We start from the raw sequence: 14,591 nt of genomic DNA on the forward strand, positions 1-14,591 counted from the left end.
CCGCTTTTGGGGAGATAACTGCTTACTAGTCTATGCAAAACATACGTATCTACAGCGACAGATGCCATCGAACTGAAAATGTCACTTACCCAGTGTACATCTGTTCGTGGCATCAGTCGCAGTAGATTCGCATGTGCCCACCCGCCTCCCCGGGAGCCTGTAGCAGTTTGGAAGTTACCTTCAACTATTTTTATATGTATCATCTCAACCTTAAATAGGTGCATACTTAGTCACTCCATTGCATGGGCACTATTACTACAATTCAACTCCTACCTCACCCTCTGCGGGGAAAAACAATCGAAGATGGAGTCGACGCCCATGCGCAATGGAGACAAAAGGAGGAGTCACTCGGTCCCGTGACTCGAAAGACTTCTTCGAAGAAAAACAACTTGTAACACTCCGGCCCAACACCAGATGGCGAGCTATTGCAAAACATGCGAATCTACTGCGACTGATGCCACGAACAGATGTACACTGGGTAAGTGACATTTTCATTACTGGATACTTTATGAACCAAACCCAATGCTTTCTCCCAATCTGCATCTGAGATAGGTGCGCCGAGGTCTCTCTCCCACATGCTGCATGTGGGTACAGGCATTGTTTCACATCAGATCGAAGGACTTTGTAGAAGAGAGTTATTGAGTGTATCCCCTCTCCCCAGTCAGGGAGTACCGTCAGGACCGCAGAGTGTCTGGGAGCCATGGGGAATACCACCCAGATCTCCCTTGCTACACTCTCTAACTTTGCATAATGTAGAAAATGATGTGGACCTATCCCAAAGGTGTCCAGTGCTTCCTGGAAGGTAATAAAGGTGTCCCCTGGGTACAAGGCCTCCGCTTCCATAATCCTCCCTTTCGCCATTGTGCCATGGACATAATAGAGGGTATATTCCGAAAAAGCTTCAAGTCCCACATACTCAGTGTCCTGCTGTTGTATAACCCTATCTACCACCACCTTCCAGATCCAGATACTGGCTGTGTGCGTTACCAGGTATGGTACCGGGATCTCCGACTTACCTCCCTGCATCAGCAACTGGGGCAGTGTAGTTCAGCCAAACCCACCCCCGAACAGGCGCTTTTCCCAGTCGTCCGAAACCTGCATGCTGCAAGTGCGCTGCATAATAGAAGTGTATATCCGGGACTGCCAGTCCCCCCTCTTCCATGTCCCTCTGCGAGATTGGTAATGCTACACAACTACGCCTCCCCGCACATATCAGATATATTAAAATGCTATTCAATTGAATCTGATAATTTAAGGAGAGAGCTGCAAATCACCCATACTGAGTGGAAACTGATCAAGTGTTTTTTCTACAAATGCTCCTTTACATAAAGTCCAGAGGTAGCAAAATTATATCTGAAAGAAATGTTATTACGTTTTGTTGGTGAAACAAGATTGGTGATTGTTTTTACATAAAATGCGCACAAAGAATATTTGCATACAGGCAGTTTTTCTAAATTGGAACAATTTTAAAGGACAGTTTTAAATACTGTTCCTTTAAAGCCAGAATATTGATTACATGTTGCTAAATGTTGCCTGGAATCACAGAGAGTATCACAGGAAGAGGGATGTGGAGGAGCAGGGATACTTGTACAGTGACCGTCGGGAACATGATTATTACAGAATCTGTAAGTTAATATTGTAGTACTTTGTTACTCTAGGAAGGTTTGATGGCTTTTCTACATGAGCAGGAGCTAAATTAACAGGTGGTGGTTGGGAGGAAAGGTTTTGCACCAAGCTAGGACAGTCATCCCCACAATCTTGCATTAACTAATAGCGTTCAGGTGCATTAGTCCTTTGTGTGCTTCACACGAGTTCTGTTCGTGTGATATCACAAGCACAATAAGCAATGTGAATCTAAAGGTTGACCACAAGTTTATTTGGGTGGTATTTAGCCACTGGTAGTGTGTGGAATCCTTGTGATTAGGAGGTAAATCACTTTCTCTGTATGGTGTTGGCTGAACCGCCAGAACAAACTTTTGTAGCTGGACCAGGTGTTGCATAACTCATTGTTATGACATGATGGGACAGAGTCCCTATGTTCTATTTATAAAGTCACTTAGAGAGTTAGCTGGCTTATACAGAACACTGTTTGCATTTCTAAATAGATATTAATAATAATGCTCTTTTTTTTATTTTTATTTTTTTATTTTTTTTAGGAATCTTACTTATTTAAATTCACTGAATACAAACATACATTTAAAAGCACACACAGCTTCAGTGCTTTTTATTTCGCATGTTGCAGGGGCTAAAACGTCTCATTACAAAGAACCTGAATTTTTCTGTATAAAATCTTTTTCCCTAGCAGATCTATTTCACTTAGTACAAGGAATGCTAAGAGAAACACTGGTCACCCTGATCAATAGCTACGTCCCAAGTAAAGACTGCTCCTTATTCTTACATGAGTGTTGGCAGAGTGCACCTGCATCACCCTCCATACAATTATTGGAGAAGGTTATTTCAACACTATCCTATATCTCACATTGTATAGGATATGTCAGATTATGGCACAGAGTGGTAGTTTTTTCAAAAGGCATAATAGCTTTGAGACACCAAGAGATTACCACTTTATTCTAGGATGCAGAGTTCTGTGTTGAAAATTGACTTCTGGTTGATGTTAGAGGGATGCACATAATCTAGGAGTAAAGCACGCCTAGGTAGGACTTCATAAATTGACAGTTTATTAGTACTATCAATAACTGCTCCTAGATTTTACTGTGGGTGTCATACCTTGTAATTTCCCTCTGAAGCTATGCTCGATGTTGTGGAGACGTAAGACATATCAGGAAATTTTGAGGCATTGTGCGGGAAGACTTCAAAGCATTCATTGGAGGATTTTGCATGACTAAACATTCAGGCATTCTGAAGCGTATTAAAAGACCGTTTCACCTGGCCTGAAGCCATCCTTGGAGTTGAAGATAAGTTATACAGAGAGAGGGAAGGTATAAATATTTAAAGAACTGAACCGTACACTTTTGGATTTCAGAGGTGAAGACTGTGAGGCTAAACCCATGGGACAATTGGTCACAGGCTTGGTCTGCTGCAATGCGGGGGAGGTAGGGCTAATGGAGAACCCTGACAGGGTTGATGGACTTAATGGGTGTAATGGGAACAACATAAAGAATACAAGGGGTTAGTTTATGACTCTGAGGGCATTCTGAATATCTTTCCTGAATTTCATTTGAAGCTCGATCCCATGACAGCTAATGGATATAAGTGTGGATGCATAGCCAAAAAAGCTGCTTGTCCTCATCAGCAGAAATGATATCTGCTTATAATGGGATTCTAGGAGATGTTCACCAGGTCATGTTGACCACAATGTGGACTTTGTTGAAGTATATGGTGATGTCCTGGCCACTCATCATCTCCCATTATATGAGGTCAGAAGGCTGTCTTCTCCTAAGATGTGTAAAGCGGACATTGTTGCATTACTAAAGCCTTAGAAAACAGCACAGCTTTTTGTGAGTAAGTTAGTTGTGCAAGTTAAGAACACATTTCTGTTTTTGTACTAAAAATATACAGAGATACAGAAGAATTAAGAAGACCAGAAACACTACCCTTATCGCAGGACAGAGAAAGACAACAGGCAGGGCGGAGTCATTCAGACAGGACTGAGAGGTAAATAGTTGGTTTCATTTGCTTTTGATTACTGAAAAATGTGTTGCATAAAATTGTTTATTCATGGGATCTATTAGTGGCATTGTCACAACATCTTTACAACAACCCCCTTAGGAAGGCTTTGGATAAAATGCAAAGTTAGAAAAAGATTTACTTGACTCTTCTTTAGGCTAAAGTAAATTGTATTACAAGTATTTGATCCAGAAGATATCACAACTCAGGATTCTTTGTGTACTCAAGCACCACCATAGCTCTACCTTAATCTGTCACATTCCTATAAGTCCCCAAAGCATCTCAGATTGACCACTGTGAACCTATGGTCGGCAGGCCAGCAAAGGCTTTCAAGGATTGGGGAGAAAACCATTAATAAGAAACCATTATTCACATTCTCCTTCTTCTTGAGTCTCAAATAATTTCTTTGGGTTGGTTGCAGAGCTGTAAAAAGATTGACAAGTGACGCATCACCTCTGTTCTTTTACCTTCCTGAAATATTGCCATTTGGTAACCTAAGCATCCTCCCTTTTTTAGAGGCTGGGTACAAGGGTAGGGCAGAAGGGAATTGGCATGCTTATTTGTTTTTTATCCACATCACTGAGATGATGAGGCCATTATCAAGTGTACATATAAACGCTGAAGTACATTTAAAAATGGGAATATAATCTCGGCCACAATTCTAATCAAGGACAGGCTTCAGAAACATTGAAAGTAAAGCATCCTGATGCATACTTATAACCACAAATTCCTCACCTTAAAAAATAATCTTCAGGTGCCAGACTAGATCTGGATAACTCTTCAACAATGATCTTGCGCACTGCTAGGTGGTGCTGTGCAGCTCTCTGTTGGCTCTGTACTGTCCCAGAAAGGACAAAGCAGATCTGCAATTAGTGCCCTCCAATGCATGCTGATATCACTTCCCTTTTTTTCTGCGCTTTCTGATCTGGCACAGTCTTCTGATGACTTGTAAAATGGATTTCTAGTTGCGCTAGGAGACAATGTCCCCTCCCAAATCTAAAGGTTTCAAACAAGCCACTACTACAGAAAGCAGATATTGGTCTCAGGACCCCCAAAAGTTGTGCGTAGGAAGTTGGCTCTGTATGCACTATTTCAAAGTAAGGAATAGTATGCACAGAGTCCAAGGGTTCCCCTTAGAGGTAAGATAGTGGCAAAAAGAGATAATACTAATGCTCTATTTTGTGGTAGTGTGGTCGAGCAGTAGGCTTATCAAAGGAGTAGTGTTAAGCATTTGTTGTACATACACACAGGCAATAAATGAGGAACACACACTCAGAGACAAATCCAGCCAATAGGTTTTGTTATAGAAAAATATCTTTTCTTAGTTTATTTTAAGAACCACCGGTTCAAATTCTACATGTAATATCTCATTTGAAAGGTATTGCATGTAAGTACTTGAGGAACTTTGAATCATTACATTAGCATGTATTCTTTTGACATAAAACACAATAAGCTGTTTTAAAAGTGGACACAGTGCAATTTTCACAGTTCCTGGGGGAGGTAAGTTTTTGTTAGTTTTCACAGGTAAGTAAGTCACTTACAGGTTTCAGTTTTTGGTCCAAGGTAGCCCACCGTTGGGGGTTCAGAGCAACCCCAAAGTCACCACACCAGCAGCTCAGGGCCGGTCAGGTGCAGAGGTCAAAGAGGTGCCCAAAACACATAGGCTTCAATGGAGAGAAGGGGGTGCCCCGGTTCCGGTCTGCCAGCAGGTAAGTACCCGCGTCTTCGGAGGGCAGACCAGGGGGGTTTTGTAGGGCACCGGGAGGGACACAAGTCAGCACAAAAAGTACACCCTCAGCAGCGCAGGGGCGGCCGGGTGCAGTGTGCAAACACACGTCGGGTTTTCAATGGTTTCCAATGAGAGATCAAGGGATCTCTTCAGCGGTGCAGGCAGGCAATGGGGGGGCTCCTCGGGGTAGCCACCACCTGGGCAAGGGAGAGGGCCTCCTGGGGGTCACTCCTGCACAGGAGTTCCGTTCCTTTAGGTGCTGGGGCTGCGGGTGCAGGGTCTTTTCCAGCCGTCGGGAAATGGAGTTCAGGCAGTCGCGGTCAGGGGGAGCCTGGGGATTCCCTCTGCAGGCGTCGCTGTGGGGGCTCAGGGGGGACAACTTTGGTTACTCACGGTCTCGGAGTCGCCGGAGGGTCCTCCCTGAGGTGTTGGTTCTCCACCAGTCGAGTCGGGGTCGCCGGGTGCAGTGTTGCAAGTCTCACGCTTCTTGCGGGGATTTGCAGGGGTCTTTAAATCTGCTCCTTCGAAACAAAGTTGCAGTCTTTTTGGAGCAGGGCCGCTGTCCTCAGGAGTTTCTTGTCTTTCTTGAAGCAGGGCAGTCCTCTGAGGATTCAGAGGTCGCTGGTCCTTTGGAAAGCGTCACTGGAGCAGGTTTCTTTGGAAGGCAGGAGACAGGCCGGTAAGACTGGGGCCAAAGCAGTTGGTGTCTTCTGTTCTTCTGCAGGGGTTTGTCAGCTCAGCAGTCCTCTTCTTCTTGTAGTTTCAGGAATCTAAATCTTTAGGTTCAGGGAAGCCCTTAAATACTAAATTTAAGGGCGTGTTTAGGTCTGGGGGGTTAGTAGCCAATGGCTACTAGCCCTGAGGGTGGGTACACCCTCTTTGTGCCTCCTCCCAAGGGGAGGGGGTCTCATCCCTAATCCTATTGGGGAATCCTCCATCTGTAAGATGGAGGATTTCTAAAAGTTAGTCACTTCAGCTCAGGACACCTTAGGGGCTGTCCTGACTGGCCAGTGACTCCTCCTTGTTATTCTCATTATCTCCTCCGGCCTTGCCGCCAAAAGTGGGGGCCGTGGCCGGAGGGGGCGGGCAACTCCACTAGCTGGAGTGTCCCGCGGTGCTGGAACAAAGGGGTGAGCCTTTGAGGCTCACCGCCAGGTGTTACAGCTTCTGCCTGGGAGAGGTGTTAGCATCTCCACCCAGTGCAGGCTTTGTTACTGGCCTCAGAGTGACAAAGGCACTCTCCCCATGGGGCCAGCAACATGTCTCGGTTGTGGCAGGCTGCTGGAACCAGTCAGCCTACACAGATGGTCGGTTAAGGTTTCAGGGGGCACCTCTAAGGTGCCCTCTGGGGTGTATTTCACAATAAAATGTACACTGGCATCAGTGTGCATTTATTGTGCTGAGAAGTTTGATACCAAACTTCCCAGTTTTCAGTGTAGCCATTATGGTGCTGTGGAGTCCGTGTTTGACAGACTCCCAGACCATATACTCTTATGGCTACCCTGCACTTACAATGTCTAAGGTTTGGCTTAGACACTGTAGGGGCACAGTACTCATGTACTGGTGCCCTCACCTATGGTATAGGGCACCCTGCCTTAGGGCTGTAAGGCCTACTAGAGGGGTGACTTATCTATACTGCATAGGCAGTGTGAGGTTGGCATGGCACCCTGAGGGGAGTACCATGTCGACTTACTCGTTTTGTTCTCACCAGCACACACAAGCTGGCAAGCAGTGTGTCTGTGCTGAGTGAGGGGTCCCCAGGGTGGCATAAGATATGCTGCAGCCCTTAGAGACCTTCCCTGGCATCAGGGCCCTTGGTACCAGGGGTACCAGTTACAAGGGACTTACCTGGATGCCAGGGTGTGCCAATTGTGGAATCAAAAGTACAGGTTAGGGAAAGAACACTGGTGCTGGGGCCTGGTTAGCAGGCCTCAGCACACTTTCAATTCAAAACATAGCATCAGCAAAGGCAAAAAGTCAGGGGGTAACCATGCCAAGGAGGCATTTCCTTACAATATGCATTACGGAGTATGGACGATTGTTGATGTTTTGTCAATCCTTTTTTTCTTTTTTTTTTTTTTTTTTTTTTTTTTTTTTTAAGTTATCTCCCAGTCTGCTAAGGGATGTCTCATAAATAACCTGTGAGGTTTAAACCCTGTGATTCATGTCACAGACAGGTGTCTCTTACAGACCCCCACCTGGTTTACCTCTGATGCCTGGAGTCAGCCACAACTCCAAGACCTGTGAAGACTGTGGCGCTGAGTCCAGGATATTCTGGCTATGATTCAGATTTTTAGGCTTCTGTCCTGGATTTTGGTGATCTGACTCTGGGGGCTACTAGGCATCACGGTGCCTGCATTCTGGTGGTCACACATGCTTGTTGGCGTATGTGGGCTCTGCAGTGGGACCTGAAGTCCCAATGGTCACAGCATCATGGAAATCTCTCCAACCTGCTCCAGATATTGGAAGGAAAGGCAATAGATCTGCAGTGGTGGTTGATGACTCACAATTAAGTCAGGGATAGACTCCTCTCCCTTCCCCACCCAGAGCTCACAGTGGTGACAGATGTGTCACTGTTGGGTTGGGGTAGCTATTTGGGAGAGGTGGTGATCAGAGGATACTGGTCTCCGGCAGTCGCAGCTCCACATAAGCCGATTGGAGATGATTGCTTCACCTGGCATTGAAAGCCTTTCTTCCTTCTATCAAGGGAAGGCTGGTTCAGGTGTTTATGGACAACAGGGCACTTTTGGGTCATAGACCTTGTCACACCATGTGTATCTGGACATGGCTGGGATGTCAGGACATTTTCTTGGTCGTACATCAACTGGTGGGATCTCTGAACGCCAGGGCAGATGAACTTAGCCACTGATACCTTGCAGATAACAAATGTTGTCTCCACCCGGCGATGGTGCTAGATCTCTTCTGCGATAGGGAGAACCTTGGTTAGATCGGTTTGCCACAGCCAAGAATACACAGTGCCAGAACTTCTGTGTTGAAGTTTCCAAGGGGACTCTCGCTTGGAGACTCATTTCTTCAGTGGGATTCCGGCCTCCTTGTTCTACATTGATCATAGTAAGGAACACTGGGTGCATGATCAACCCTTCATTGGGTTCGCTGGAGCAAGAAAAAGGGATGGCTGTGTAGATACTGACCATATCCACATGGATTGTTCTGTGAATTGAGATCTGCTGGGCATTGGCACCAAAGTAACCCCCTAGAGTTTGCCGGGTAATTCCACCAGAGCCAAGGCTGTGATAACAGCATTAGTTTGCGGAGTCCCTGTCCTGGACATCAGCCGCGCTACGATGTGGGCTTCATCACACGTTCACCAAGCATTACTACCTGGACAGTCATATTCATTGTAACAGGTCTCAGTTTGTTTGTCGACCCACCTCTGTGCAGGTATTGCTTGTGTACGTAATCTAAGGTAAGGAATCTGTGGCTAGAATCTACAGGTCGGAGAACAGTTTCCCTTTTTGTAATGCTTTATCTGGTAGAGGCTGAATCTAGCCCCACACTTCTAGCCGACTCTCCCATCCTCTCCGCTCGTGCAAACAATGTATTTTTTTTTTTTAAGCTAAGGAATGATCTTTATATATCCTTAGTGTCTGCACCCCGGTCCAGAAGCATTCTGTTGTGTCTCCCTGCTCCTAGCACAGAAATGGCACGAAAACAAACTGATGTTAGCCCTGCACACGTCACTTTTTGCATGGACTATAACGATGCGGAGCTGATCGATGCCATCTACCAGCAGGCAGAAGTACTGCTCGAGAATTTCTGGATCCAGTCTAACCCCTTAGGTAAATTCTCTGGTAAGGAATCTATGGCCAGATAGTGTGTCTACCTGATAAAGCAGTACAGAAGGTAAGTAACTTGTTCATTAGTTGTTGGGAGCATTTCTATTGGTTTCTTTCCAAATCAGTTGGAGACGTGTGGCACCTGGTGATCTGTGGTTAGCCAGGCCAGCTGGGGTCCTCAGTCTAATGATGATCCAGATGGCACTGCTGGGCCTTAATTGAATATTCTCGATAGATCTGCTGGGCAGGCCTAGCAGCTTAGATACAACAGAGTATTGTAGTCTGGATGTCCCTACTGCCTCTTCTAGTAGGTGATGGTGTTGGATTGTTAAAAAGGGGTAGAATTATAAAGCAACCAGGTGAAAATTGGCTAATTTCACAATAGTGTAAAATTATGGATTAAATGTTGGCTGGCGGTTGTGCAGAACACTAGATTTTGCAGAATTTTTCCTCCGGAGGGTGCCCAACCAGGAGGTTCGGCATCCATCTATTGGCATATTGCGTTTTTTGTTCATGTTTAAGATCGAAGATTAATACCGATTTAGCCCAGTGCCAGCCTGTCTCTTAAGTTTTGTAATGTTCGTGTAGACTTTCTGACAGTGCAGTCATGTAGTGTTTTATGCTAAGCAGGCACTGGGCGTTATCCTCGCATATCTGACAGTGGAGCCCCTTGTCCTTCATCAGGTTCATCCGTCCAGAAGGGGACTGCTGCAGTGTTAGAGCTTCCATATTTCAATTAGACATTTTAATATGAAGTGGGAAATACATGGGATGGTGCAGCATCAACACGCTAAATGCAATAAATATGCCAGGCCCAGAATGGATCTTGTTAGCTGCTACCCGACACCTGGAGCAATGTATATATGATGAGGCTGTTGTCATTAACCAGCCCCTTTCAGAATGAGCGGTTACTCTTCCCAGTAGTGGCTTCAGATAACATCACGTTTACAAGAAGAATCTATTCTGGAATCGGCTGTAAGTACTCTTCTCACTGGTTAATGTGTGACCTGCCCTCCTTTCTGGGGAAGCAGCTCACAGGCTGGATTTGGCTCCTGTTGTAATGTCATGTTGGAAAACTCCATTTTATTCTGTCTACCAAAACTCCCCAGACTGATTACATGGAATTAAGCAAATCTATAACAGATGGCAGTCCTGGGAAACTATACCTCCGGGTACTAATGTTATCTTTGAGGAAACAACCTCTGTTCCATTAACCCTCAAGCTTAAACGCTGGAGATCAAGGTAGCAATAAGAACCCACAAAGAGCTAGCATGGCGGAGATTCAGCACAGCTATTGGGCATAATGACATGAAAGGCGCTTGAAATTTGCGTATCTGGGCAAGCTTAGAACCCAAAATGAGCTAAGCAGGGACATATTCGTGTCCTGATATACTTGTGTATCTTGATGTCAAACCTAATAAATACAGCGGAGAAAGCGGAGGCATCCACGTAGGTTGCGTGGCAGCCTAGTTTATCTGTGTGGGTATCCAAAGGTTCTTCTCAACACTGGAGACATGTAGCCTAGAAAGTAGGCTCACAATCCAAGGTGATTATGTTTTTCCAAAAAACTATACTTTTACTGGATTTGTAAGTGAATGATATGAAGTGGTAAGCCAGGATCCGTACATATGTGTTAGGGAAGACAAATTTGTAACATGGAAAGGCCACCTAAGCGATACCAATGCAAGGCGCTTCCTTGTTACGACATGATGCAGGCATGGTGTGGTAGTAATAATGGAGGTACTAACAATAATGGAATCAATGTCTAGTATAATTTTACGTTGTACTTTCCTTTTAAATAATACTTAACATGAAACTGGATAGCGTATGTATTCATTGAATCTGAAAATAATTTACAGGGTAGCAACTCCAAAAGCAGGATTCATTCGGAATGGGACTGACAGCCATTTCTTTCCTAGATCAGCGACTATGTATGTACGTAATCAGATGCCTCCCTGCAGAGCAGTACACACTTAAGCAAAAGGTGGCCTAGCACTTTGTCTGGGCCTGCACACATCTGAGATCAGTGCACACTAAACCAAAGGTGGCCTAGCACTTTGTCTGGGCCTGCACACATCTGAGATCAGTGCACACTAAACCAAAGGTGGCCTAGCACTTTGTCTGGGTCTGCACACATCTGAGATCAGTGCACACTAAACCAAAGGTGGCCTAGCACTTTGTCTGGGTCTGCACACATCTGAGATCAGTGCACACTAAACCAAAGGTGGCCTAGCACTTTGTCTGGGCCTGCACACATCTGAGATCAGTGCACACTAAACCAAAGGTGGCCTGGCACTTTGTCTGGGCCTGCACACATCTGAGATCGAACATTCTTTGAAACATATTGGTGACTGGCCAAAACACTACTGTTGAATACTGGCAATCAGTCAATAAATCAGGATTTGTAAAGCGTGCTAATCACCCGGCAGGCTATCCAGAACCCTGCAGGTGGTGGAGGCTCATTTGAACTGCCATGTGAGGAGGGCCCTTTGGAATTCCGTAAGTGAAGTGATGGTCCGGAGTTGCACCGGAGCTCTGCAGAAAAAAACAGGGAAAAAGCAAGGAGAAAGCATTGAGAACGAGGGGAAAAGCAAGGAGAAGGCACACAAAAATTGGGGGGAAAAGCAAGGAGAAAGCAGTGAAAATGAGGGAAAAACTAGAGAGAAAGCATACAAAATGTGGGGGGGGGGGACGAGTAAGCAATGAGAACAAGGTAAAAGCGAGGAAAAGGCACACAAAAAACAGGGAAAGGAAGGCGAAGACTGGAGTAAGAGCAATGCAGAAACACGAGGGGCCTGGGGCCCTGCGCAGTGGCAGACAGTCCTCATTAATCTACAATTGTAAATATTCTGGAAGAAAAGAGTGTGAGAGCAGTCTATTACAACAGATATCGTAACACACCAAAAGAAGGATTCGTGCTTTTTCAGTGTGTTGTGCATCATTTCTTTTTAAGTTGTCTGTAGTGGCCATAAGGTGACATAATGGGTACTTTCCAAAACAACTTAAGTTTAAAAAAAAAAAAAAAAAAAAAATGAAAATAAGAGCACTCCCTTCTCTTATTCATTTGAAAGGTTTCCTTTTAGTCCTCACCTTGTGTATAGGCCAGGGTCTGTCATACGTTGAAGCATTTTTATGAGCCGTTTCAAGGAGACCTCTTTTATTTACCTATACCTTTTGCTTACCTTCCTTTTGGCCACCGTAAATATATTTCGACACCGATTGTCTTTGCGATTGGTCCTACTGTGTTTATCGGGAACCTGCATATTTTGTGCTTCGCCTTTGGTCCTTCTTGAGGGTGATGGCAAATCATTTGTATTCCATTTAGGCGATTGTGTGAACTCAGTTCCATTGGGTGAACTTTGGTTTACTAAAATGCTACCACACTTGGGACTACCTGGCATGCATGTGTATACTCTTAAATAAGATTGCAAATACTCAAAGTGATGGAAATGCCTTAATATTATTATTATTATTTTTTATTGATGCTACAGGACATCTGCAAAGTTTCCTTTTTGTGCAGGTTGGCAAAAAAAAGTGTCAAAACCAGTAGGTTAATAAAACGTCCTATTGAGTTTGCCAGTGCTTACTTCCACATGTTTCACACCTGACACACCTCGATGTCTATGCCTTTAAATGGTGAGGTGAGCTGTAAATAGCCTTAAGCTTCAGTGTGTAATTTAGAACCCTAAAGTTTTAAAGAAAGGACAGGAAGATATTAATTTTAGGGATACAGTGTGTGGTGATAGGAAGGGCAGAGAACTTGATCAATTCACACGCGGTTTCAAGTGGAACTGACAACGGCAGATACTTACAAACAGATGTGTGACATGGCCGTTCAATGACATTTGCACTCATTTTGTCAGTAATGCATATTGAGCTTTTGGTAATGCATAATTACATTTTTCTGCAGCTTCCATGTGTCCATCATTTTACATTATTGTTATATTAACACTTGCTTGTGTGGTGATATGAAGCAGACACCTACTGAGATCGGAAATGCTTTCTCTCAATAATGACTGTCTCATAATGATGCAGTAGAGAGGTAAACCTAGGAACACGCATTCCCATAATTGCATCTGAAAGTTGTGCGTTTTACTTTGTATCCAGGCCCCCAGGATTTGGGCCTTAGCTCCAAGATAGCTGTAGTCCTCTGAGCCTTCAGGAAGGTCTGAGGCTAATTCCTGTCCGATGAAAAGAGTTGGGGCATTGTTTATATTTTTAGTACCTTCAGTCTATCTTCCTGTAACTGAAACCCCCATTGTCATATAAAGTGCCCCTGATGAGTTGTGGCTTTCCGGTGATGTGCTCTTAACAAAAACTGAAAATGATGTTGCTGAAGGAAGTGCATTGTATTTTACAGGACCCAGGTGGATGCTTCGTTCCTGCTGTCGTTGGCGCCCAATTCTCACCAGGTAAATTGCTGATTCTCTGTGGACCTCCACTAAGGATTCTTGTTATGGAGCACTGTAAACATTGTCTGTAATTTGATTTTGCATGGAAGCTGTATAAGTAAATAACTAGTGAAATTTGGGTTTGTTTTTAGTTGAACTGAAGGTGATCTCATTCACACCTGTAAATGATTGGTCTCTTGTGAAGTTCGTCATATATTTTATCATTTCCAAACATTTTAAATTCTTCGAAGCACAAAAGACTCAGTTATATTGCATTAACTTCTGCAGTTGGAGCTCAAAGACATAAAGTATTTCACCACTATATTTTTAGGTTGCTCATAGCAGCATGCAAGCGCTGGATTTCTGACATGTGGACTCTCAACGACGCCCATCACTTTCACTCAGTATTGTCACTAGGGAAAGATATAATGGGCAAATGAAACGTGTTAAGCAGTTTGTTGTTAAATGTATTTTTCTTTGGGAGCCCCAAAAATATTTTTTTAACATTACTTGAATTAGTTGATCACAGCTGTTTATTTCTAATTTCCTTATCTTGACTTTATTTCCCTTTCAACCAAGTGCTCTCACCCTTCAAAGCTCACTTCTTGCTGGTAAAGTAAGGGACCCTGAGCTGATCTCAACCTATTTACTGTTCAAGAATTATTAGTTGGAGTAGAGGCATAAGAAGGTCCACTCTTTCTGTTTGACTCATGTCATAGCCTAAGAAAAGATATGTCATGATGCCCCTCTTAAATCTAAACAAACGGGAGCCTCTCGTAACCTATAAAGTGATATAGTGCTGTCATTGGCACTCAGAACAGCTGTGTCCCCTTGCACTTTGAGCTGTACAGTTACCAGTGACTGTCAGTAGGTGTTGTCCCTCTGGGGAGGCTCTGCACTCTAGCAAGGACTTGAGAAAGTATTGTGGCAACCGATTGAGCTCAGTTTTATGGTGGCCCAATAGTCGTTCAGGCTCACCTATGAACATTGCTGTCTAAGGTTGCTGTGGCCTTTGCCAGAGACATGTCATAAGAATACTGATGCTTG

General features: G+C 44.3%; 1 protein-coding gene across 9 annotated transcripts in view; it reads left to right on the forward strand.

The window, feature by feature from the left end:
- LRCH3 (leucine rich repeats and calponin homology domain containing 3) overlaps nucleotides 1-14,591 on the forward strand; it is a 311,841-nt gene that overhangs the window by 167,453 nt on the left and 129,797 nt on the right. For 8 of the 9 annotated variants that reach the window (XR_011199321.1, XR_011199322.1, XM_069212842.1 and 5 more), the window contains exons 11-12: nucleotides 3,520-3,615; nucleotides 13,514-13,565. Coding sequence is in view for 7 of the 9 variants with exons in the window: in XM_069212842.1 (XP_069068943.1) it covers nucleotides 3,520-3,615; nucleotides 13,514-13,565 (148 nt within the window). In the remaining 2 variants the exon portion in view is untranslated. The remainder of the gene's footprint in view (nucleotides 1-3,519; nucleotides 3,616-13,513; nucleotides 13,566-14,591) is intronic. The other variant, XM_069212845.1, reaches the window with a different exon arrangement.

Source organism: Pleurodeles waltl, chromosome 11, assembly GCF_031143425.1.
Source record: "Pleurodeles waltl isolate 20211129_DDA chromosome 11, aPleWal1.hap1.20221129, whole genome shotgun sequence".
In the NCBI taxonomy this organism is placed as follows: Eukaryota; Metazoa; Chordata; class Amphibia; order Caudata; family Salamandridae; genus Pleurodeles; species Pleurodeles waltl.